Source organism: Oryzias latipes, chromosome 24 (assembly GCF_053564925.1).
Source record: "Oryzias latipes strain Hd-rR chromosome 24, Olatipes_Hd-rR_3.1".
Taxonomy (NCBI): Eukaryota; Metazoa; Chordata; class Actinopteri; order Beloniformes; family Adrianichthyidae; genus Oryzias; species Oryzias latipes.
Window position 1 is genome coordinate 16,808,762 of NC_136260.1, and position 24,344 is coordinate 16,833,105.

Sequence of the window (24,344 nt, forward strand, 5' to 3'; positions counted from 1 at the left end):
GTTTTTTATCCCAGTAGCAGCTTTCTGCTATCATTCCTGTGATCAATGGTATTTTGGTGTAGCTGGGGTGATATCAGTCAGTTCTGTTAAATGCATTTCTGTGTTTTTATGAGATCAGGCAGAGTAATTGCCCAATTGTGGTTGGTGTGGTTGTAGATGGATAATCATTATCTTAATAATATTCAGTACATGTTCAAAATAACAAGGAAAAACAAGCATGTTTTATGTCCAGCTGTTTGACTACACTTCCTGCCCCAATGCTTGCTTATCTTGCAACCAATTCAGAACTAAAAAGTCCCCTCCATTTGGCTTTTTTTTGTAGGAGTATGTTGGAAAAATCACTGGTCTTTCAAAACGGCCACCAGCAGGCTTTTTATCCATAAGGACAGGGTAGACAGACATCTGGTGTCGTGCCCACACGGCCACAAAGCGAGAAAAGGTACGTACAATCTGCAAAAGCCCTCCAAAAAAAGGAAGTGACTTGGCAAACATGAGTTGCATGGAGTTTACTAGAAATCTCAGCATAAATCATATCCAGTAATTTAAAGAAAACAGTCTTTCCTTTGGATTTGGGAGAGTATTCCAAGAAATGCACACTCATGGAAGAATGTTGCTTAGTGGTGTGGCTCATAACATTACACATAGTGCTTGTTTTAGAGGTTTCATATGCTTGCCTAGTTTCTTTTTAAGTCTGTCTTATGTGAAAAAAATTGAAGAGTCACTCATCTAAATAACCATCTTAACAAGAAAACAACTTTTTTTTCTATATTGTTGAAAATACCCTTTTCTCTCTGTTTTTCCTGATTATGACACAGATTTGCTTAAATTAAGATTTATTTTTTAAGTTCAGTTAGTTCAATTGCCTCTCAACATGATTACAGATCGTTTTTATGATCTTCATATTGTATATTCAGTAGGACTGAGACGCACACTGAAGGAGTCATGAACAGTGTGTCATTTTTCTTTTCTATTCTGGAAATGATTTTCCTTTTCCGCCTCTTGTTCCACAAAGCATGCCTTTTATTTTTGACCTTCCTGGCAGCTGCGCAGCCACCAAAGATAACACTGTTGCGTTGGACTGTTGTATTACAGGCTCCGATTGTCATACATTAAACACAGAGGCAACCACTGGTTTCCACAAATAACATGCCAAACTGGAGTCTCCCAAATCCCTCACATCTGCCGGTCTTGTATGCGTATGAATCCACATTTTGCGTTTCACTAACCAAAATTTTAGGGTCGCCTTGGCTGCCCATGATCTCCCTGCCAGCTTTTGAGCACCTGTTATAACACAGCATGGCACAGCCTTCATATTTATATATATCACCACACAGTCTGATGCTGATTATCCGCGGCTCTGAGGGGTGATGTGAAGCAGAGCGGAGAGGGCGGAGGCCCCGACCCTCAGCTTAGCGCTCTTCTGTAATTAGGAATGGGCCGCGCTACTAGTCTTAATGAAGGGCCGCTCCCACTCGCCAAATCAGAAGGCTTTCTGACCACACACACTTATTACACAGAGGAACATACACACAAAGAAAAATGTCTTGTTTGTAACTCATGCACACTGACTTTTGTTTTGTGTGCTTTCTAGTGCGGCTCTCATGTTTGGTAAAGCCTGCAGCTGCAGACTAAAGAGGATTCCTCTAAACCTTTAATGAAAAAAAAATCCTAAAATCTATGAAATAAGCGTATAATTTTTTTGTATGATTCATTTCTTCTCTGTGTTTATGCAGCTGGAAGTGGCTGAAGATAAGAGACTGGTCTTCCTAAAACAAGGAACCTCTGGTCTCTTTCTGAATCCTTCACCTAAGTGACCACTCGAACCTATCTTGGCCTTAGACTCTAAAGCCATTGCTTTGTGGTTTTCCACTCCCTCCTCCGCCTATTTTGGGATTTCCTAAATTTTCAGCCAAACAAATGAAATGTTCTACCCTTTAAATATATGTTTTTGAAATTCTTACACTTTCTGCAGCATTCCTATGACAGGCGGACACCAAATGGAAGAATTCCAGGGCTTAGAGGAATTGTTGTGGGACAAAGAATGACCAATATTCCTGTGGATAAATAAAGAATGTTTATACAGTATCAAAGCAATATTGAAATGATAAATTAATCTTTGCTTTTAAATCTCCATAACCACATAACTTAAAAACATTAAACTATTTAGATAAATTTAAAGATATATTTTGATTATTTTCTGATTTTTCTTTCAGTTACCCAGTTAGTAAGATCGTATGTATTTATTTAATTTTGATTTGATTTGATTTCAAATGGTTTATTTCAAGCGATCAAATAAGAAGAGCACAGAAAAACATTACAATCATCAGTTATACATTCATACAATTACGTATCAAACTTGGGTTAACTAGACATAAAATTAATTAAGTTAAGTTAAAAATATGTGCATATTATGTTTCATTAAGAAAATCATGAATCAATTTTTGGAGCAAGTGAAGTAATATCATTAAAGATCAATCAATTTAATCATCATCAATAAATGATTAAGCTTTTTTAATTTGTTTTTATTTATTTATTTTTTATAATATGGTAATGCTGAGAAATGAAAAATAAAAAAAGGGTCCTTATTCTGTTGAATAACCAAGGTCAGTATTCCTTCTTCTGCTGATTAACAGCCATTCTTCTGGTTTAAACAGTTTATAGTTCTCTTTGCTGTTATGTCTGCAGACATTAAATTGACTAAAAATAAGATACACTTTTACATTTTTAAACTCATTTTCAGTTTTATTGATCATTCATATGATACAGACAACATTCAGTTTACATGTGTCAGCAGCAGTTTTTGTTGAATTTATTTCTGTCTTGCAAAGATAAAACATTTGCCTGAGTTCGTATTTTTTTTTTTTAGTATTTATAAGACGAACATGTTAGAATAGACTCAAAAAGGGACAAAGCTGAAGTTTTTAATCAAGCTCAGGTGAACCTTTTGACTTTTGGCTGTCTGTAGAACTTTTTATCTATAAGGAATAGATGTTGAGCCCTTCTAACCCCCTTTTCTAGCACTAATTTGATGGAAGTTCCATCATAATATTATCATCATCATCATCATCAGTCATCACTATCATATAAGGTAATAACAAGGATAAATGGCATGGAGAAAAGGTGACACAGGGATGCAGCTTGTTATCTGTGACTGATCTGTGTGAAGAACCGGACCCACTTGACTGCGCGTTATCTGGAGGAGAGACAACTAGAGCTGAGGTGACCCGTGCATCAAAGTTGTTAATGTTTCGTCAGCATCAGGTGATCACAAGAAACATCACTTAGTAGTGGTCAAGCAAAAATTTGAAGAGAACTTTGTAGTTGAATGTGATTTTCAGGGATTTGCTAGGAGTGTGGGGCTGCATGGATCTTGATTGATTGGATTTGACTTGATTTAAATTAATTTATTTCAAGAATTGTAGTCAAAGCAATAAAGAATATACATAGATTTATGAAACTCATTGTAGAAATGATGAAATGCTTAGATAAAAAAAAAAAAAACAGACCAAAAAGACACTTAAATCACATTTGCGTAATTAAATATAGTGATCCTTAACTAAAGTCATGTAGAGCTTGATTTATTGCTTGAAAATGATTGAGAAAAAGCTAGTTTATATAATCCCACCCCTACTGATCTTGCCTACAGCAAGAGGATCTTGGTTCAAATCCTATGTGGGTCCTTTCTGTGTATGGTTTGCATGTTGCCCTTTAACACGCATGGGTGTTCTCCAAAAGCATACTTACTAAGCTGATTGGTGTTGTCTCTATGTGACTGGCGAACTGTACAAGGCATATTCTGCCTTTGCCTAACATCACTATCATGGCTCTGAACAGCAATGAGCAGGTAGAAAACATGAATGGATGGCCATGCCTCCATTTTGCCTGGGTTCTCGTAAAAACTTGTTAAAAATTTTGGCCTTCTGCAGAAGTTCAATAGCACAAGGCCTGTTGGGAGGCAGAGCGGTGGCTTTGAGTTTGTTGCAAGAAATTCTTTGAATTCAAGGTACTGAGGGGTAACCAGAATATTTCTCCCTTGTGGTACAGTACATAGAGCAAGATATTTTCCCAGTTCTAAGACAAATGATCTCTAACACAGAATCTCTCCAGTCAGACATTCAAAATAAGAATTGTGCTCATGAAGCCTTGGCACATCAAGAAAAACAGAAAACTGGGATGTCTTAATGATGTGGAATTGAAAAGTTTCAAAATGATTGTCCATCTGGAGCTGAACAGGTTCGGCAATGGCAGTACTCCCAGAACATTTTGGGATCCTCTATGGCTAGAATCCATTGTGATTATGGGAAATAGTTATGATGACTAATTTTCATGATCATCTGCAAAATTGTAGTCAGCAGCAGAGTCAATGAATGTAATTTTTTACATGGAGTCTGATGAGTGTTATCAGATGCTGAAGAGTGAGAAAGATGAGTTTGGCTCACTCAAGTCTTTTTTTCCCATGTTGAGCGCAATCTTTTAGCAGACACATGGCTGCTTGGTCTCCTGGATCCCAACTGTAGCAACACAGTTTTTGTTGGAGCCAATGCCTTCTTTCCTTTGGAGATTTCTGGGCACGGACCAGGTGCAGCCTTCGACACTGCAATACGTTTTCTCTGCTATGGGAAACTAAACATAAAATAATAAGGTTTGCACATGGCTTTAACCCTTGTGCTATCCTAGGCACTTTAATATTAGGAGTTGGGTCATCTTAAACCACTAGACAGTGTGCTGAACCTTTTTCTTCAATGATTTGTGATCTTCACTGGTGTCCTTGGATTACATGAAATCTTTCCACCTTTATCCACCTTTGTCATGGTAGGAATAACTTGTCAATACAAGGGTGGGGTCTTCTTAGATAGCAGAAGGGTAAATACATCTCTTATGGCATCTGTACTTCATTCGGCCGTCAATGCTGGCTGCCAGGTACAATGGAGGTTACAGCCAGCCAACTCATACTTTATCCCTTAACCATTGATAAAGAAACAACATCCTGGTTGAAACCAGGGCCTCGTCTATCATTCTCACTCAGTTGTTTCTCTTTGACTTAGGCCTAATCCAAAATCTTCCCCAACCCCTCCGGTTTCTCCCTATCCCTTGAGTGACTTTTTTTCTTTAACTTTGGAGAGTTTAATGTAGGGTTAAGGAGAAACAGTAGGAATTCGGCGTTACTCTACCAGCTAGCAGTGACATAGCAAAAGCTACTTTAGATCTGTTTGAATATGAGTGTTGCAGCGTCAATAGGATCTCACGCTGACTAATAAATGGTGAACACTTGTTGTGTTCCCTTGAAAAAGGCTCAAGGGGCACAGATGTCGAACTTCAGTCTTCGAGGATCAGTGTCATACTTGTTTTCCAACTTTCCTGCCATTGAAGCTATTTATTGGCAAAACACACCTGACCCAGGGAAGCAGCAGCAGGTAGGGCCAAGTTTAAAAAAATCTAAAGGGATGCCAGCCCCTGAGGCCTGGAGTCTGACACATTAGTTCTAGTCGATCAAATTCTGGCTCATGACAGGTATGTAGAGACTCTAAAGCTCAGGCAGGAAAGGTTGTAGGCTCAAGTGAAAGATTTTTACCGGATCATTTAAAGTCATGCCATTAGAAATTTTGTGGTTGACGTGGTATATAGGCAGAAACATGGTCAGAAAGTGATGAAAACTTACCTTGAGGGAAATGTGTGCCTACCATGACATGGCACTGTAGTGAAAATAATAAAGTTATACACATGTAGACAGCACAAGCTTCATAAGTGTACAGAAAGCTAAGAGGTACAAAAAAGGATTAGGTTTTGCTGTGGGAGCCGGTTTAGCTCATGCTGGTTTGCGGCACCTTCTGTCCCTGAAACCAGGGTTCAAATCCGGGCTGCTCCCTGTTCCCTTCTCTACCTCCGTGCCGGTCCCAAGCCCGGTTGCTTTGAGAAGGTTGCGTCAGGAAGGGCATCTGGCGTAAACCATTGCCAAGTTTACCATGCGACTTGTTCGCTGTGGCGACCCCTCATGGGAAAAGCCAAAAGAAGAAGATTCACTCAAGATACATGACGGTTTAAAAGGTTTCAAAGTAAAGTCAGAACTTTAGACAATAACCACATTGTTGCCCTTTTTTTTCGTTGGAACGTGATATCTATTTTATTCAGAGAATCCCACACTGCATTCTTCCAATTATTTTCATTATAATATAAATTGATGGCGTTTTGGATCATTCACATTCACTTGAAAAGTGTGCTCAGAAATAGCTCGGCTGCCCCTATTAACATAAGACCAGTCCTTGGATCTTGTGACACCATAATCCAATTTACCATTTAGCTGCATACCAATGCTTACCCGCTCATAAGTTCGTTTTTTCTGTCAATCACCTGCTGGGACACACAAACACCCACCGCAGAATACCTGCCTAATGTGATTTCTTCAGTTTCAGGAACGGCATGTATAATCAAGAACACCATGAACAGATCTTAAGATCCGTAAGAGATAAATTCATTTTTAAAAATGTATTAAAGAAATCCGTATTTCTTTGTAACTGTAATAATTTTGTGGAGCTGCAGACAGATCATGATAATTGGTCAGTTTTAGTTTCCATCCATTGATGTTCATGTGTTTTTTTTTTTTGCTGTTGTACAGTCAACAATGTTTTATTAGTTATAAACTAAGCAAAAATAACAGGAAAACATAATAACTATTAAGCAGTGGTTGAATTTCTAAAGTTCCATGCCGACTCTGGTAATTCTTTCTGACTGCATTCAGGTCAGACTGGTCAGTGAGCACATTGCTCTGTACAGTGGCTCTTTTTCCCTTCCTTTCCACCATTTCTGGGTGGTGGGGACGGATGGCAGCTGTCAGCTTTACGAGCTTCGTCCCCTGGAAAAAAATTGTTCCAATCCTAAACTACTAATGAGAAGCACACAGAGCAGGAAAGGAGGGGTTGGACGGAGGTCGTAGTCGTGGCGGTGCCGACACCATTGGCGGTGATGTTGGGGGAGGATTTGTCCATGATGGATTACTGAGGAAGGAACAGAGACGTCTGCCTCTTTGCATCCTCACCCCTCTGTGAACTGAAATGCCTCTGAAAGGAGCTCCAAACACGTGTCTTCTTTAGCATTCCTCGAGAAACCATTCAAAGCCACAAAAGAAGGGGGGAGATAAAAAGAAAATCTGGAAATAACACCGGAGGGGAAGTCTGACCCAGCTGTGTCAGTGTTTTTAGATCCAGCATCTGATGAATTAATGAGCTACAACAGATATTGCAGCTTGAATCAAACAATTTGATCTCAGTGTTTGACTAATTGGTTAAAACCAAACCTCAGCTTTCAAAACCGTTGCACCTACAAATTCTAGCATTTTCTAATGTTTGCTGGCAGGAAAACTGGCTGGTAGTAATTCATGTTGGTGCATCTCTCCCTATTATGTTAATTTATGCTTAGTATCATAACTCAAAGGTGCAGGAGAAGTTTGAGTCAACTAGGATCCCACAGCTCCTTTCACAGGTACATTTCAGAAAGTTAAAACATTGTAAAAAAAATAAGGTCAGTCAATTATGAAAGTGATTTAAATATTCCAGGCTGTTATTTATTGGATTTTTGATCATTACAGACAGGGCCGGCCCTGGTCTTCCGGGGGCCCTAAGCGAAATTTAATTTGTGGGCCCTCTAACTGATCAGCAGCACCAACAAACTGTAATGAGTTTTTTTCTTGGTAATATTAGAGAGCAGATTGTCTTGATATTTAATGCCCCAGCCGTAGAACGGCGTTGTGACGTTCCCCTGCTGAGTGGAGAGTGAATTGTTACAAAGCAATGCACAGAAACTGACGGTGGTTCATTTCCATCAGCCACCTGCTTAGAACGCTGCCCTGCTGGTAGAAACGTGTGTCGCAGGCTATGAATGTCGAAATTTAATATTTATTCTACACATTCTTACAGCATTGGAAAACGTTAAGAATGTTTGTGTCTTGTTTTTTCTCCTACATAAACCACATTAAAACAAAAAATATATTACTCCTCCATTATGCCCCATCTTTTTACATTTTCAAACATTTTTGAAAATGCTCCAGGGAGCCACTAGGGCAGCGCTAAAGAGCCGCATGCGGCTCCTGAGCCGCAGGTTGTCGACCCCCGCACTAACCCATTAAGGGACAGCGAATCATGTGTACCAGGGACGGCCATTTTCTCTTAACACAATTTTTAGAGGACATTCTAAAAATCGTTTTTGTCTTCCGGTTATTTATGACACAAGTCTCCAATTTGAACTAAAATTTAAGAGCTTCAGGGAGGGGCTGCTAGGTGTCCACCCAGTCTGGTCCTCAGGGGTTAATCCTCTATTCTTTGCGTGAATTAAACAAAAGCCTTGTTGGTTTGTGAGGAAACTAAAAATTGTTTCTCTTCTAATACAAATGTTTTTGCCTGTAATTTTCATATCCTTATAAATTCTTCTGTTTTTATTTTTACTTATTGTTCAGCAAACTTTGCATATTATGTACATACATCTCAAATAAAATTGGAAAAAAAAGGAGTTGTTTGGAATGTCATTTAATGCAAATACCAGCAAGTAAAAAAACAAGCTTTGAACTCAAGTAAAATTTAAGTGTTTTATTTGAGAACAAATGGATACTAAAATGTTTTTTAAACTGCTTTCAGTATGAAATATGTACAGTTAACCTCCCAAAACTGTTTTGGAGTGTTTCATTATGATATTTGAGAGTAGAATAGCGAAAACAATTTACATTTTGACATGTAAAGCTGGTGTCGCTGCCTGAAATCCGTGCATACCCTCAGAACGTTTCCAAGATTGGATATCCGTTTCCTTGGAATGCTGCTCGTGCATCCCAAATATACCATGACAGAAGGTAAATAAATAAATATATATCCTGAATAATAGACAAAAACAATGCATTCATCCCTTAATGCCTATAAATATGCATCAAAAATAAATGTGCATTCTTTGGCTCCAAAATTACCCACATTTAGCATCAACATGAAAGGAAAAACATAAAAGGGAGGTTTTTTTCGTGGCGTATCCTGCCTTTGCCCAAAAGCAGCTGAGATAGGCTCCAGCAACTATGTGGCCCTGAAAAGGATTCAGTTGGTTCTGAAGATGGATAGACACTAAATTGATAAAAGTTTTCAACATTTTGTCATGCCTTAAATATTTTGAAATTTTTACAAAGTAAGTTTATAAGGGCATTTTTTATAGCTAAAGCAGAAATAAAGCATTAGAAGAATGTTCTTTGTAATGATGAAATCTATTTGACTTTGTTTTATTTTAAGTGTGACGTTACAAACGGATAAAAGGATGTACCAGTAAGTTAAACAACTGTCATGTAGTAATAAATCCAAATTAGTTTAACCCTTGTGCTATCTTAGATGAGCCCACCCTACCATGACAAAGGTGGATAAATGTGGAAAGATTTCATGTAATCCATGAAAACCAGTGAAGATCACAAATCTTTGTAGAAAAAAGGTTCAGCGCACTGTCTAGTGGGTCTAGATGACCCAACTCCCTATGTTAAAGTGCCTAGGATAGCACAAGGGTTAAAAACTGAAAAAGAACATTTTTTGGACCTGTGTGGTGCTTTAAATAGTGCAGTGGGAGTGACTGGTTCAATTCCCGACTCGTTAACAAACCGTCGCTATAAAAGCTGACTCTGCGTGAAGATCCTTCATGGACCAGAATCCCTGCTCTGATGCAGATAGAGTAGTGTGGTGGCAGTGTCTCTGTGCTTCCAGTGAGAATGTGCTGGTTCAATTCCCAGTTAGAATACTACTTCCTTAGGAAGTAAATGTCATAGTCTGTGTCTTTAAACCTGATTGTTAATTTTTGAAACATGTGGAGCGTGTTCAGCTCAAAGGAACAAAGCAACACAGTTCTGCTGTAGACTGATTAGCACAGTGGGAGTGTCTCTGTCCTTGAAGCAGAAGAGTGCAGGTTCAAGTCCTGGCTAGTTGCATTGCAACTCATGCTTGGGGTGAGGAAGAGTCAGGGATGCTGAGAAGGGGGGTGGCTTCATCTTTAGTCTGGTAGGAGATCAACAACTTCCGTGCTATAAGATAGGTGATGAAGGTTGATATAAGAGCTACAGCTAACTGGTAGTGAGACAGGCACCTAGAAGACTAGAACCGACAGGAGGGCTAAAACAGCTAGACTATTAACAGGGGTGGGTGTAGATTTTTCTAATGCGTCAGAAGCTGCAACTAGATCATCATAGTACCTTCACAAACACTACATTATGGTAATATGCTTACTAAATCTTGTCTAACTCTTAAAAGTTGGTGCTTGTAGCATTAATTATTTGTAGAAATATAAAAGCTAAAAATGTTGATTAAATTAAAAATTAATAGTCTATAAATAAAAGTTTTGTTTTACTTACACCACAATCCCTCACCTGCCCTCCACCTCCAGGTGTTGCTCTACCTGTATTGCATCTACAGTATGCAGACCCTCCACACATCCAAGCTGCATTCTGCATGGATCTATCTAAATGCACATCTTCTTCTCGGATCCTCTTCTCCTGGTCCTCCTTCCTCAGGGAGGGGGGGGCAAAGATAGAGCCCCCTTTTCCTGCCGTCCTGACTCCTCCTAGCCGCAGCTTGAATTGTGACGTGACTGAACACCTCGATGTCCCTGACTGGGACTTGAACCTGCGCTCCCCTGCTTCAAGGACAGAAACACACCCACTGTGCTAATCTGTCTACAGCAGAACTGTGTTGCTTTGTTCCTTTGAGCTGATGACTGTCAAGGAGCGTCAAAAACCGAAAACAACAAAACTGAGACGAGGAGTTGAACCAGCACTTCTCTGCTTTGGAAATCAAGTCAGTTCCATCGCACTATTCTGTATATCAGTCAGCACTTTGTCGATCACCATTTTTCCTCCATCTGGTGCTTTCTGGGATTTGAACCAGCATCTTCTTGCTCTACTGTCTCCTTTCATCTCCATTAGTGGAACCTTGAAGCTGAAGTTTGATTGACAGTTGACGACCTCACATCACCAGTTGCTGCTGCTTCACCGGAAGTGTTTCGTTTGTTTTTTTCCTTAAAAGAGCGTTGGTTCACATCCTGAAAGTGGATCACGGGTGGATGGAGGCTTTGGTGAAGCGTGTGATAGAAACTTGTGTGTTTACTTTGTTCTTTTTCTCCAAGCAGGAACTTTTTCTTTTGCTGATGATGCAGTCATATTACTTTTTTGATGGGAGTATAATCTTCATACGCCGTCATTAAAATCTCCGACTCCGTCTCACTAAAGTATGGCGCTCTCTATTTAATTACATTTTTTTTTCTGTTAACCAGGTACGGTGCAGTTTTCTCATTTTATCATGTTCTTTTTGTGTTACTCTACATGTTGTGGGGGGAAGGTGCTAATGAGAATGCGCACTGAGACTGCTGCGAGCTCTGGCCGAGGGGGAAAAACATAGAAGAAACTCTGGACAGCATTGTGAATTTTTGTTTTCTGTTAACCAAGATTAAAAGAGATTGACTCAGCATCCAAGCGTGGTCTTTTATTCACTGGAACACAACGCAGAGCAGAAAAGTCCACCCAGTTACAGCAGCACCGCACCGTTACCAACCTGCTAACAGGTTATGGGCCCAGGAGACGCCTGATACTATAAAGTGTGTTTTCCACTTTTGTGAGGAAGTTGACACCATGAGCAGACGAACAGCTGATACAAGCCGCTGGTCCCGGCTTCTGTTCGACGGAGATGAGAAGAACTATGACCTACGGGAAACCAAGTTCTTGGGTCACCTTCGACTAAAAGGGTTGAAAGACGCCATCCTGAATGCGCCTGACCCTGATGATGACGATGAGGATCCAGCTAAAAATGCGGAGGCATGTGCTGAACTGATCCAGTTTCTGGATGACAAGAGACTGTCGCTGGTGATGCGTGAGGCAGCAGATGATGGCCGCAAGGCGCTACAGATCCTGAGAGACACCTACCAAAATAAAGGAAAGCCTCGTATCACCAGTCTTTATACTGAACTGACTTCACTGAAAAAGCCGGCCAATGAAAGCGTGACAGAATATATAATCGGCGCTGAGACAGTGATCACGGCCTTGAGAAACGCTGAGCGATGGTCTGCTGGTTGCCATGGTCCTGAAGGGGCTACCTGAGTCATTCCAACCATTTGCAATCCATGTGACACAACAGGATGAGACCATGTCATTTTCAAAGTTTAAAACAAAGCTACGGAGCTGTGAGGACACTGAAAAGATGTGCGCGACCGCAGCAGGTGACAACGTGATGAATGCCCGCGTGCACCAGAGGGAGACCTGCCAGCCCAGGTGAGCGAGGAGCAGAGAAGGCGACAAAGGACTTTGTATGCTTCAGATAAGGCCTGTAGGGACACCTGGCCAGAACCTGCCAGCGCAAACTGTGGTGCAGCTTGTGCAAAAGCAGCACGCACCGGGACAGCACCTGCAGACGCAGACAGCACCTGCAGACGCAGACAGCACCTGCAGACGCAGAGAGCGCAGAGGACTTGACGACACACACAAAGCCTGCAGCGAGACGATAAACCAGGAGAAGGAGTTTGCTTTCCGAGTGAGCGAGGGAGCAGACATTAGATGGTCAACTTCACATTTCATCACTGATCACAGGAAGTTCAGACGTTTTGATGAGAACTTCCAGGCTGGACCACACTGTGTGGTGTGGTCTGGCTGACGGCACAAAGTGTGAAAGGGGTGGCGGAGCGTCGTGGTGATGCGGAGGTCTGTCTGATTGACAGCAGAGGCAAATTTAATTTGTGGGCCCTCTAACTGATCAGCAGCACCAACAAAATGCAACTGTTGTTGTAATATAAATGAGATCTCTCTATTACTACATTTTGTGAATGTATTATTGTTGCTGCTTAAGAATTGAATACAGTTTATTGCCTGCATGTTGGATGCACATTTAGTGGTGCCAAATAAATTTTAAAGTGAAAGGAAAAAAATATGAATGAAAAATGTATATAGATATATATTTTTTAATGTAACATTAGGCACTCAAAAACTGACATTCACAAAACTCCAACTTATTAAAAACAGCAACTTAATAGAAAATCAAATAACGATAAAACAATCCAAAATAAAGAACACAACAGCTCAATGATGGGGATTTTGGAAAGTCAGAGTCTTTATCCGTCTGAAAAGGACCTCTTTGCACCAAATCCATTCTTACTGGATGAGAGAGTGGTTGGCCGTTCAGCTGGACCAAACTTCCCAGCAGCAGCATCAACGTTTTCCCTTTCAACAGAAGATGTGGTGACAGGAGTTTCTTCTGCAGCTAAAAAACAAGCATTATTATTATACAATAATCAATGATAAAACTAATAAAATAAGAATACTAATAATAGTTCACTGGCTCATTTAAAATCTGTGTGCAGGTTTTTCACAATTTCATGATCTTTTTATATATTTATGAGAGATTTATTGTTTGATTGTATATTTGCATGAGGCCATATTTGTTTATTTAAATGTGAACAATTTGGGACTTCATTCTGTACAGCTACTGTTTATGAAAAAAGGGGTTATGCAGACACTGTTTTTTAAAATACTTTAAATGCTATTAAAGTTACCTGAGATGACATCTTCAGTGATGTCAGGAACATCTTGGGATGTGGCCGCTACACCACCTCCAATACTTTTTCAGAGCAGAAGAAACTGTGCAAAACATCCTCATTATGTAAAACCAAAACTGCAAAATACAAATAAGAAATAAATGTACCCATTTATAAATAATAAATGTGAACACTAATTTGAGTAGAAATGGAAATATACACATTTATACACTTCTTTATTATTATTTTGTATGTTCATAATTTTAAAATTAGTAAATTTATTTTGTTCGTCATTTATAAATGAGAAAATCTATTTCCTATTTGTATTTGGCAGTTTTGATTCTCCATATTTCGTGCTAATGTAGGATTTTAAGACACACTCACTGTTGTAAAAGTCAGACTACCTGACTGTCTATAACAGATAAAACAGCAGTTTTTATACTGACAGAAACCGGAAAATCCAGATCGCACTAAATATGTGTTAGCAAAAACAATTAGCCAATACGATAACGTGAGTTAAAACATTTATTTATCAGCCACAGTTGTCATTATTTGCTTTTCTCTACTCTCTGCCGTTTTGGAAGGTCATGTCTGACCTCATCTTGGAAACTTGGGTATCAGAATTATTTTCAAGTTTTCCATTGGAAATTACTACAAACGGGATAGTTTTGTGCAATCTTCACCTCAGATTGATTAGTATTTTACGTAAATCGCGCAGCTGCACAGAAAGGCAGGAGAAGAATACGACTCCAACATCCTCCAGACTCACCGTGTGACTGATGTTTAAATTCTTCATCTTTTTTCAGCTCCTGATGGATAAAGTCTCTTTGGCATAAAGTTGTTGTTGTAGTAGTGTTGTCGCACTGTGCCAGGCTCAGATGAAATGATGTTGACCAATCGTTGCTAAGAATGGCGTAACGTCATCATTTGGGTTGCCAGATTGGTTCAGGTGTGTTGAAGGGGGCGATCATTAAAGTGCAGCCAACTTTCTTTTGCACAACATTCAGAGCGCACGTTGGTACGGACGCGCTATGAAATGGGTTGCCAGATTTGGCTCTTTTTTATTTTTTTTTCGCCACTTCGGGGCCCTGGTGGTGGTGGTGGGGGTGGGGTGGGGGCTACGCGGCTGCGTATTTCGCGTATAGGGAGGGCCGGCCATGAATTACAGATAATGAGTAATCATGATGTCACCCTCTATTCACTTTCAAACTCACAAAGATTTCCGTAGCATTATTTGATCCTTTAGTCTGGGTCAGAAAGCTGTGCTGTCATAGGGAAGACTTCTGACTTAACAGATGTCCACAAGAAAGTTATCTACATAAGCCACAAAAGGTCTTTACTTAGAAAAGCTGGTTGTTCACAGACTGATTAGTCTATATTAACTGACAATTGAGTGGAAGGGGAAAGTGCTCAAAGAAAAGGTTCTCCAGCAACAGGGATAAAAACCCAGCTTTAAAGAGGATGGTCAAACAAAATCCGTTTAAGAATTTGGGGAACATCAAAAGGACCATAGACTGTGGCTGGAATCAGTGCATTTAGAGCTTGTGTCGAGCCAGTTCTGAACCAGGAGTGACTTACCTGGGCTAAGGAGAAAAAGAACTGGACTGTTGCTGAATTGTCTAAACTTCTCTATTAAAAAGAAAATCAAATTTAAATAAATTTTTGGAAATAAAAGTACCCAAGTCCGGAGTGAGAATGGAAAGACAGAATTCATAATGTTTATAGTGCAGTGTGAAGTTTTCTCAGTCAGGTATGCGTTTGGGTGTTATTGGTGCATTGTATTTTTTGAAGTCAACAGTCATCTACCAGAAAATTCTAGAGCATTTCATGCTGCCTTCTGTTAATTAGTATGGAGATGCTGATTTTATTGTCCAGCAGGACTTGTTACTTGTATACACTGTCAAAGGTGCCAAAAGCTGTTATTCTGTTTATTTGTCTAGAATAAATTCACCTGACCTGAATTTGATAGAAAATCTACAGACTGTTGTCAAGAGGAAAAGCAGAGACACCAGACACAGCAGTAGGTCACCTGAAAGCAGCTACTAAAGCAACCTGTGCTTCCTTTGCACATATGCAGCAGCACCGGCTGATAACCTCCATGCCAGAATCCATTGATGCATTAATTCATGCAAAAAGAGGCCCAACCAAGCAGTCAAAGAGATTTTCAAAAGCCTGAAAACTTGTTGATCTAAAAACCTTTTTCTTTCAAGTTTCCTCATAGGCTTGTTTCATTAGATGGTAAATCTTAGGTCCACTTCATCTATGCCTATATTACATGAAATAACTGCTTGAATTTATGTGTGAGAATTCATATAAAATCCAGGTTTTTTTTTTCATTTTTCAATTGAACCGACTGAGAATGAACACACACCTTTTTCACAAGAACTGATTTGCTTTAGATGTAGAGTATCTGTATTTCTTTTAAAAATAAAGAGAACTAGTGTTTGTTAGTCAGCCACAGATAAGGCCGCTGTCTGAAGTCTAGGCCTGAATAAAGAGAGTAGACTAAATGGCGAGCATAGATCCTCAATCTGGGAACAATTTTGAATAAAAAAAATCATTTAAAAATGCGTCTCTGTTGGCTGAATTTGCTTTGTGTGGAGTCTGGTGCAGTTTCTTCAACTTTATTTGTGAGGTTTATGCTTAAAAAAAATCTCGATTTGTAATTTCTGGACTAAGAGACACATTTATGAGAACCTAAAGCTCAGCATGTAATCTCTATTTAGGAATTTTGTTTGGGGGGATTTCACTTCACTGTCAGCATTCTAAAAAATAGAAATAATAGCTTGTGTTATCTCATTGTTTCATATTTCAAGCCTTGTGTGTGTGTGTGGGGGGGGGGGGGGGGTTGCTTTTTGACATTTTTTTTTCACCATGGTTTTACCGAGGAAACTAACTACTATCAGCATGAAAGCTAAATTAATGAATGTTCAAACCATAAAACTTCACCAGAGCTGATTCTTAGAGGAAAAACCAGGATAAACACCCGGCATTTGATGCGCGTTCAAGAATGCTGTTCACACTGGACTGTCACTACCCAAAACTAGCACATGCACCTACAGTTTGGAAGAGTCTGGTGTGAAATGTCGCAAATCTTGTTCCAGGCTTTTTTCTTTCACAGCTCTATTCTGATAGATGAAAGACTTGGTGTCAAATTATTCTGACTGGACATAAACCGCAATTGGAAATTTCTTGTGCATGATCAATTTTCCAACGGATGGCATTTTATGAAATTGGATCATGTCACCAAATCCAAGTCCCTCATTGCTCAATGTTCAACTGGTTTACCTCCCAACTGCTTTCAATGGTCATGTGTTTTCTACCTGGAACCCGAAAAAGGACTTTAAAGATGTACATAGCTATGCGTGAACGTGAGAGTCTTGAACGCGGAAACCTAAAACCTGTACGCGTGTTTACTTAAACTTTTTTTATTGGAAGCAGGCCCGTTAATGCTGAGTCGGCTTTACATGTACCGTTACACGAAAGTTATTATGTATTGTTTATGTGCATTTTTACGCTATTCATTTCTTGATTTGTTTACTGTTTAAAGCTCAAAAGCCAACTTTTTAAAGACTCATTCTTAGTTGTGTTCATTTAGATTTTGACATGAATCCTTTTTTTTTCCCAGGTTCATCTACATATCTAAACGACCACGGATCCATTCCTCCAAGAGTAAGTCTTTTTCCTTCTTATCGTCTTATGCCTTTCTGCCCTTTCAAAGTTCAGAGCTTGTTCAATCCTTGGTTTGCAACCCTGCAATCAGAGTAACTTGAGTCAAAACAGGATAAGAGTTATGTTTGAATAAGGGATCTGCATGCAAACTAAGGCTAAATAGCAGCTACTCACTCTCTCTCAGCTAGTGCTGACACAGGAGCCTTGTATTCATCCAGCTGCAGATCTGCAGGACTGTCCTTCACTTCTCCATCTCTCTAATGCCCCCACAGCCTTTTTGTTTATTTACCTTTTCAATCAACCAGCTTTTTTAGAACATTTAGATGATTTTAATTCTTTAAAAATCCATTTCACTTTTTGTTTTACCATCAATAAATCTTCACGCTTTGAATGCAGCATTCAAATACAGTCATATTTTTTTAAATCTTCTAGTTCATTAAATCGAAAAAAATATGTATTTAAATGAAAGAAAGCTTTAAAAAAACAATTAAATGGATAAAGATGAAATTGATACTTATACTAGTATTTGAATCATTTCTGTTTTGTTTTTACAGCAAACCAGTTGCTGACCTTATGTCTGCAGCAGACATTGCCAAATGCTTAGAATGTGCTCAACAACCATGAGAGCCAATACAAATGCTGATAAAGTCATCTGGATTCAATTAGCAGGATGTTTTCTCTTTAATTCCTTGGATTCATCTTTCTAGCCACATGAAGCTCCAAGCAACTTTAGTACTTTTCATGACTGAAAATGTATGATTAAAACTGCAAATCTCTACTAGTAAATTGTAATTTAGAAGCATTTTATGTGTATATATATATATATATAAATATATATATATATATATATATATATATATATATATATATATATATATATATATATATATATATATATATATATATATATATATATATATATATATATATATATTTATTTTTTTTGTGGTCATTTTGGTGAACCAATTTGGAGATTTTGTGAAGAGTTCCGAACAACTTCCTTCAATACTTACAGCTACATTTACTCATCAATCTCTGTTAAGTTAGAAATCAAAACAGTCTTAGCCCTCCTGCTTCTGCTAAGAATCTGTCAACATCTGCCACATGTGGCTGCAGTGACAGCTTTTCCAGGCTTCAATGCTGAGCATTTCCTCTCCAGATGGAAAGCAAAGCTGCCAGTTGTTCAAAATTAGCGGCATACTTTTACTGATTCCACGTCAGCTGTCATGTCATCTCCCACACAGGCTGTTATTATGCGGTGGCTCTGGTAAGGAGTTCACTGGCCACGTTTCTCATTAACCTTTATTGACATGCTCGGGAAGCTGGGCTTTATCTTCAGTCTCTGCAACTGTCTCATGGCCTGGAGCATTTGTGCTTCGAAGGCTGTACTTCTGGCAAATGTAGAGAGATGTCACAACTCAAGCTGAGAATAAAAGGCTAGTATGGAAAGCCCCAAAATGAAATGTTATATCTTCATGAGCATGACTGGAATGCCCTCTGTACATATTAACTCATATTTCAAACATATTTTTCAACATATTATTTCACAGAATGTAATTTATGCCGTAGGTATAAGCGCATCTAATGTTTCCCTACACATGTAAATCATTTTCTTCTAATTCACAGCCATAAGCTTTATTGGGGCGCAGTAGTCGAGAAGGGGTCCCCAAGACATGTTTTTAGAGATGCTGGAGGAGGTTTTGTTGTAAATCTGTCGACGGAATTGTGGAAGTTCAAAGAAAGTCCATTGATGCAAACACACGAAATGCAATTTCTACTCGAAACTTGCTCAAAGGGAGTAACATCTTTAAAGTGTAAACATTTTCAAAAAAAAGAGGTAATTCTGCCAAAGCATCATCAATCATATGATTCAAGAACACTATGTTTGGCTTATTCTTTCCTTTAAGCCGCATACATGTGAAAAGGAGCATTATACACTCTTTAAACCTACCATATTCACAGCACAATAGGGCGAATCGAACTGTAAAGTGCACCGTCAGTGTATGGTTTATTTTTGAAATGATGTTATATATAAGGTGCATGAAACTATAAGACACATTAAGCGAAACAATAGTCAGAGATAAGTCTGTCAGTCAGTCCGACTTCATTATCGGTAGTTCTGGAACGTGTTTTTTAACAAGCTACATGTTAGTCACGTTTGAAGTGTTCACTCAAGGCATGTGTGGTTTGTTCAAGAATGCGCTAAATCCAGGTTTTTGAATGCTCATATGGTGTTCATACTGGCCCATTGCTAGCTGATACTAGTGCATGTTCTCACAGTTGGAGGAAGCTTGGTGCAAAATGTCGAAGCGGTCCAAGTCTTGTGAATCTTGCTCAGGCTTTTTCTTTTACAGTTCTATTCAGATATATGAAAGACTTGGTGTCAAATCATTCCAGCAGGCACAAACCTCCTTAAGTAATTGGTCTTCCATGATCTATCTTTAAACAGTTGGCACTTCCATGTATTGAAAAAGACCCTACCCATGCGTCGTTACCAAAGCGGAGTCTCTGATTGGCCAAAGTTCAACTGGTTTAACTTTCAGCGCCCATTCAATTGCATTTAGGCTGCAAACAGACTAAAAAACGTAAGCGCACTATCCCCAAAACGTGCATATGTGTGTGTCAGTGACGTGCGGTGAGTTTAATGGCTGGTGAGGCACTGACGTCATCAGTCAGATTAACAAACATATGAACCATACTGAGTAATTTATTCACCATTTGATTGACAACAGTTAACGTGTTTTGTTTAAAATATCATTTCAACGTGGTTTTTTTTTCATATACAAACTGCAGCATAGAAAAAAGCACAAACGTTATTATCGTCTTACCTTTACTTGTAAATAAAGTCCATACGCCACTCCTTCTGAAGAAAATGACTTGCCGCTTGCTATCACTTCTTCTAGTATTTTTTAGCGTCATAATCTCAGGGCTCACCGGCGCCCCCTAGCATGAGGCACAAGAACTGCTGGCCTCACCCAGCGGCTTTTTCGCCGGCGTTTAGCGCTCAGCACAAGAAACACGTCCTTCACATAGTTATTTATAAAAACAAACACTGTAGATCATATACATCTGCTAAATTATGTAAACTCAGCTCATATAGTACAAGTGATTGAACCGACATACAGAGAGACAGCAGTACCGTCTGACTGCATAGGTATTGCGCAATCCAAGGTGAGGCTCAGCGGGCTGGTGCCTCATCGCACGTCACTTAGTATCTGAACGGCAAATGCGGAAATTCAGCAATTTTGAAAAGAACAAACACCCAAAAATGGTTAAATGGAAAATGACTGCAAAGCACAAATTACTGATTAAATGTAACAATTGAATTTATTTTTTCTCTTTTCTTTCCATAATGAAAGGTGAGGCACAGCCTCGCCTGCCTATCCTGATTGCACGTCACTGGTGTGTGTTTACATAAAACTTTCATTGGAAGTGGTCGCTCAAACGCGCGTTACTGTCAAGGTAGCATATCTCCCAACCTTACCACGTGAGCCGTGTTAGCGTATTCACAATAACACCTAACCAAATATTTCGACTGAGCACCGTTTACCTGTCAAAATTGGTTCAACATCAGTAAGCACAACCAGAGTGAATCTATATGTTAGGCACTCCAGATTTTAAGAAGGTATTATCGTTTTTTTTAAAAATACGGTAGATGTATTTCCTTTGCTTTTTAATTTATTAGTTTCTTTGCAGAGTATTAAATTAGGAAAGACTGGAATCATAATGGCAAACTTTAAAATACCCCAAAAGATGTATTACAATTATTCTAGAGAGTCTCAGACTTACTGTTGTTTTTATAGCTTAATCATTATTTTCAGGTTGAATACATGCCTTTTAGCTGATTTATAGTTTGTAAATATGTTTTTTAACAACCTGTACAGTTTTTTGAACATGGACGACTAATAATCTAGTCCATCCAGATGTGTCAGTATCTGAAATTTGACAAGACACTAAGCATGTCAGTGCAGACTCCCCATTCCACATGTTAACCATGGTGCCGTAGCGGTGATGGTCTGGGAACGTTTTGCTGTCATAAGCTCCTCTTTGTTCAAAAAGCTTTAAAGTCTCAACTTAAGAGATCAATTAGTTGCGAAAGTCAGTACACACAAATCCAAAACTTTGTGGGTGATGGTATGGATAGTTTTCTTTTGTAATTTTTTTAATTTATTGTGTTTTGAGTTATCCAACAAACTGAACAACCATCACCTCTGTGCTCTAAATGACAGAGGAATTTTTTAAAAAACATTTACAGTTTATTTTTTTTATTATTTTTTTTACAAAGAACTTAAAATGTTATTTTCCATAAAATCAGCAGATAAATATAAATATAAGAGCTTGTCTTGTATCTCAGCCTTGTCTTTATTATCAGAAGCTTAAATTTTGGTTATGTATCCATTGTGCTATCCTAGACACTTTAACATTGAGAGTAGGGTCATCTAGACCCCACAAGATAGTGCGCTGAGGTGTTTTCTTCAATGATTTGTGATCTTCACTGATTTCAATGGATTACAAAAAGTCCTTTTCTCCTTTATCCACCTTTGTCGTGGTAGGGATAACACGTCAATGTAAGGGTGGGGCCATAGGATAGCACAAGGGTTAACCCAGGAAATGTTGAAATAACCCCCCCCCACACTCAAGGTCTAAATTTTACTATTTTTAATGACCATATTATGATCCTTTTATGTATTTTTAAGTACCGATATTCTTTATTATTTTTAGTCGTACGCTTTACCATAGGAAATTTGTTTTAATGTATGAGTGTTGCACAGTTTAGGGAGCACCTTTTGAATTTCACTGTACCAGTGACAATATAAATAAAGAACTTTTAACTTTCTCCCAAAACAAGGGAATTTGTTTCTTTAAACATTATATTTCTGTTTTAAAGTACACTATCATTTATTATAATATGCTATGCAATAGAATATTAATTTGGAGTGTTTTGTGTGTGTTTGGGTCTACGGTGAATTTAATAGAGTGTCTTAAAACCTAAAGCATAATCTATTTCTTATTTATCCAAAATAAATATTGAGCCATTATTTTCGTTAAACTCCTTTGCCAACATAAATCCCTTTTCCTCACTTTCTGTAACATTTGTTCATAAAAAGATATGTATTTGCTATGTTTTTACTCCTGAATAAATATGATTCTATTTATTTTTACATAACCATAAAGCATTTGTGTCTTTGTCTCACACATATTCCATTTGGATGCCATCATAACTAAGCTTCTTTAAACGAATCAGATGGAGGGTGTGTGAAAGTGCTTCCTGGGACTTGTGTGTCCATGAGAGAATACATGAAAAAAAGTATTTCTTTAATCTTCTAAAACAGCAGCAGAAGCTTTTGAGAATTGTTAATGATTGCACTTTATTGGTTTATTTATTGGTTGTTGTGGCTAATGAGTCTTTTTCTTCTCGTCCTTCTCGTCCGTGTCCGCTTGCAGGAGCTCCCGTTCCCCAGCCAGGTGGTTTATAATCGGGTTGGAAAGTGTGGCAGCAGGACTGTGGTGATCCTGCTGAGGTTACTGGCAGAAAAACATCAGTTTAACCTCTTCTCCTCTGATATTCACAACAAAACACGCCTCACCAAACATGAACAGGTAAGGCAAAATATATATATTTATCTATACGAAGATAAATCCAACTTTGGTTAAGTGTTAGTTCAGACTTGATTGAAAAAATTCAAAAGTAAAACGAGGTACACTTCCTTATACCCACATAAGCATGTAAAGAATGCCATTATCAAATTTATCGTAGACAAATTTGAACTTGTACATAGACTACTGGACACTGAATCCATTAAATGTAAAGTTTGTCAAAAGGAGTTAAATTAATTGCTTGAAAAAACTGGCTTTTTATTTTATATGTATGTATAAAGATAAAGAAGAGGTTTTTTTCTTTTATTATTATTATTATTTAATTTTACTGTCAGCATTGCCAGTTTTGCTTTAGTCTGTCAAATGACACAAGTCGGCCTTCCGCAAACTTCTCTTTTGTCTTTAAATCACAAAAGGAAACTCTTTGACCTGAACATTTGAGCATAAAAATGAACTAAAGCCAGAATTTACTCGAAATTAGCTCCATATAATTAATATTTTATTTGTTTGGCGTTCTTGAAACTCAAGGTGACCATAAAAAAAAATAGAGAGTTAAAAAACACGACCATGAGTCAAGAAACTATATTTTAGTCTCTGGTTAACTTTAGTGAGTAAAATGTGTTTATTTTTTTTGTATTTCGCTGCTTTTTCAGAATAAGTTTAAGGGTTTACTTTTTGTTAAAACATCTTGAAAATGAGGCTAAAGTCATATGACTAAAACTAATTCATTCTAAGTGTAATTAACACTGATTTACTTAAATTTAGGTTGGCAAATATTGGAAGATCTTTATTAAAATAAGTAGTTATGTGAGTCTGAGGTCACCTGACTAAAGATTTTTGTGCTCGCTGTTTGAAAAAGGCTTAACTTAACTTTTGAGGATTCTCCTCTTTTTGTTTTTTATCTGGGGCAACTCCAGGACATGAGAGCTGATTTTACAAAAATAAAGCCAGCATATTTTTTTTTATAACACAAGCACTGGCTTGTCATTGTGGGAAGACTAAATAAGAGTAGCTCCTTTTTTTTCTATGAGGAGCTGTCTTTTATTCTTTCAAGTGTCAAAGTTTCATAACTGAAATCCATGGCTGTCATGTCCAGTAAGAAGAACCAATGAGATCTGCTGAGAATCTGAACTTCCTTTTACCCCCCTTTCAGAATGATTCATCAAGTGCTTTCATATCTACATCTGTCATTTTCCTCTTAAATACCTCCAGAGGCATGTGCATGTGTGGGAGAAGTTCAGCAATGACTCATATCCCCTCGTGATGCGATGGGCTGCTAGGAAGAGGCCAGTATAGCTGGTTGTCGCGTGTTACTATAGTTGATCCATCTGATGAGCATGTTAAGTCACCGTTGAAAGCATAGCAATTCATCAAACTTTGAATGCTGGTTTGATGCACAGCGCCTGGACACCCCAGCTCTCATTAGTCCTCTGGACATAAAACATCGCTGTAAAGGATCCAAGCAACACTACCCAGAAAAAGTGTTCGCCCTAGTTGAAGAGTGTCCTAGTGTTTGTATGTAATTCAGGAAAACTTGCCTTCATTTTTTGGTGTGT

General features: G+C 38.5%; 1 protein-coding gene across 2 annotated transcripts in view; it reads left to right on the top strand.

The window, feature by feature from the left end:
• usta (uronyl 2-sulfotransferase a) overlaps nucleotides 1–24,344 on the top strand; it is a 59,162-nt gene that overhangs the window by 23,915 nt on the left and 10,903 nt on the right. Inside the window, exons 2-4 of one of the 2 annotated variants that reach the window (XM_011491622.4) lie at nucleotides 323–439; nucleotides 17,147–17,190; nucleotides 22,636–22,791. In XM_011491622.4, coding sequence (XP_011489924.1) covers nucleotides 323–439; nucleotides 17,147–17,190; nucleotides 22,636–22,791 — 317 coding nt within the window. The remainder of the gene's footprint in view (nucleotides 1–322; nucleotides 440–17,146; nucleotides 17,191–22,635; nucleotides 22,792–24,344) is intronic. The other variant, XM_004083493.5, reaches the window with a different exon arrangement.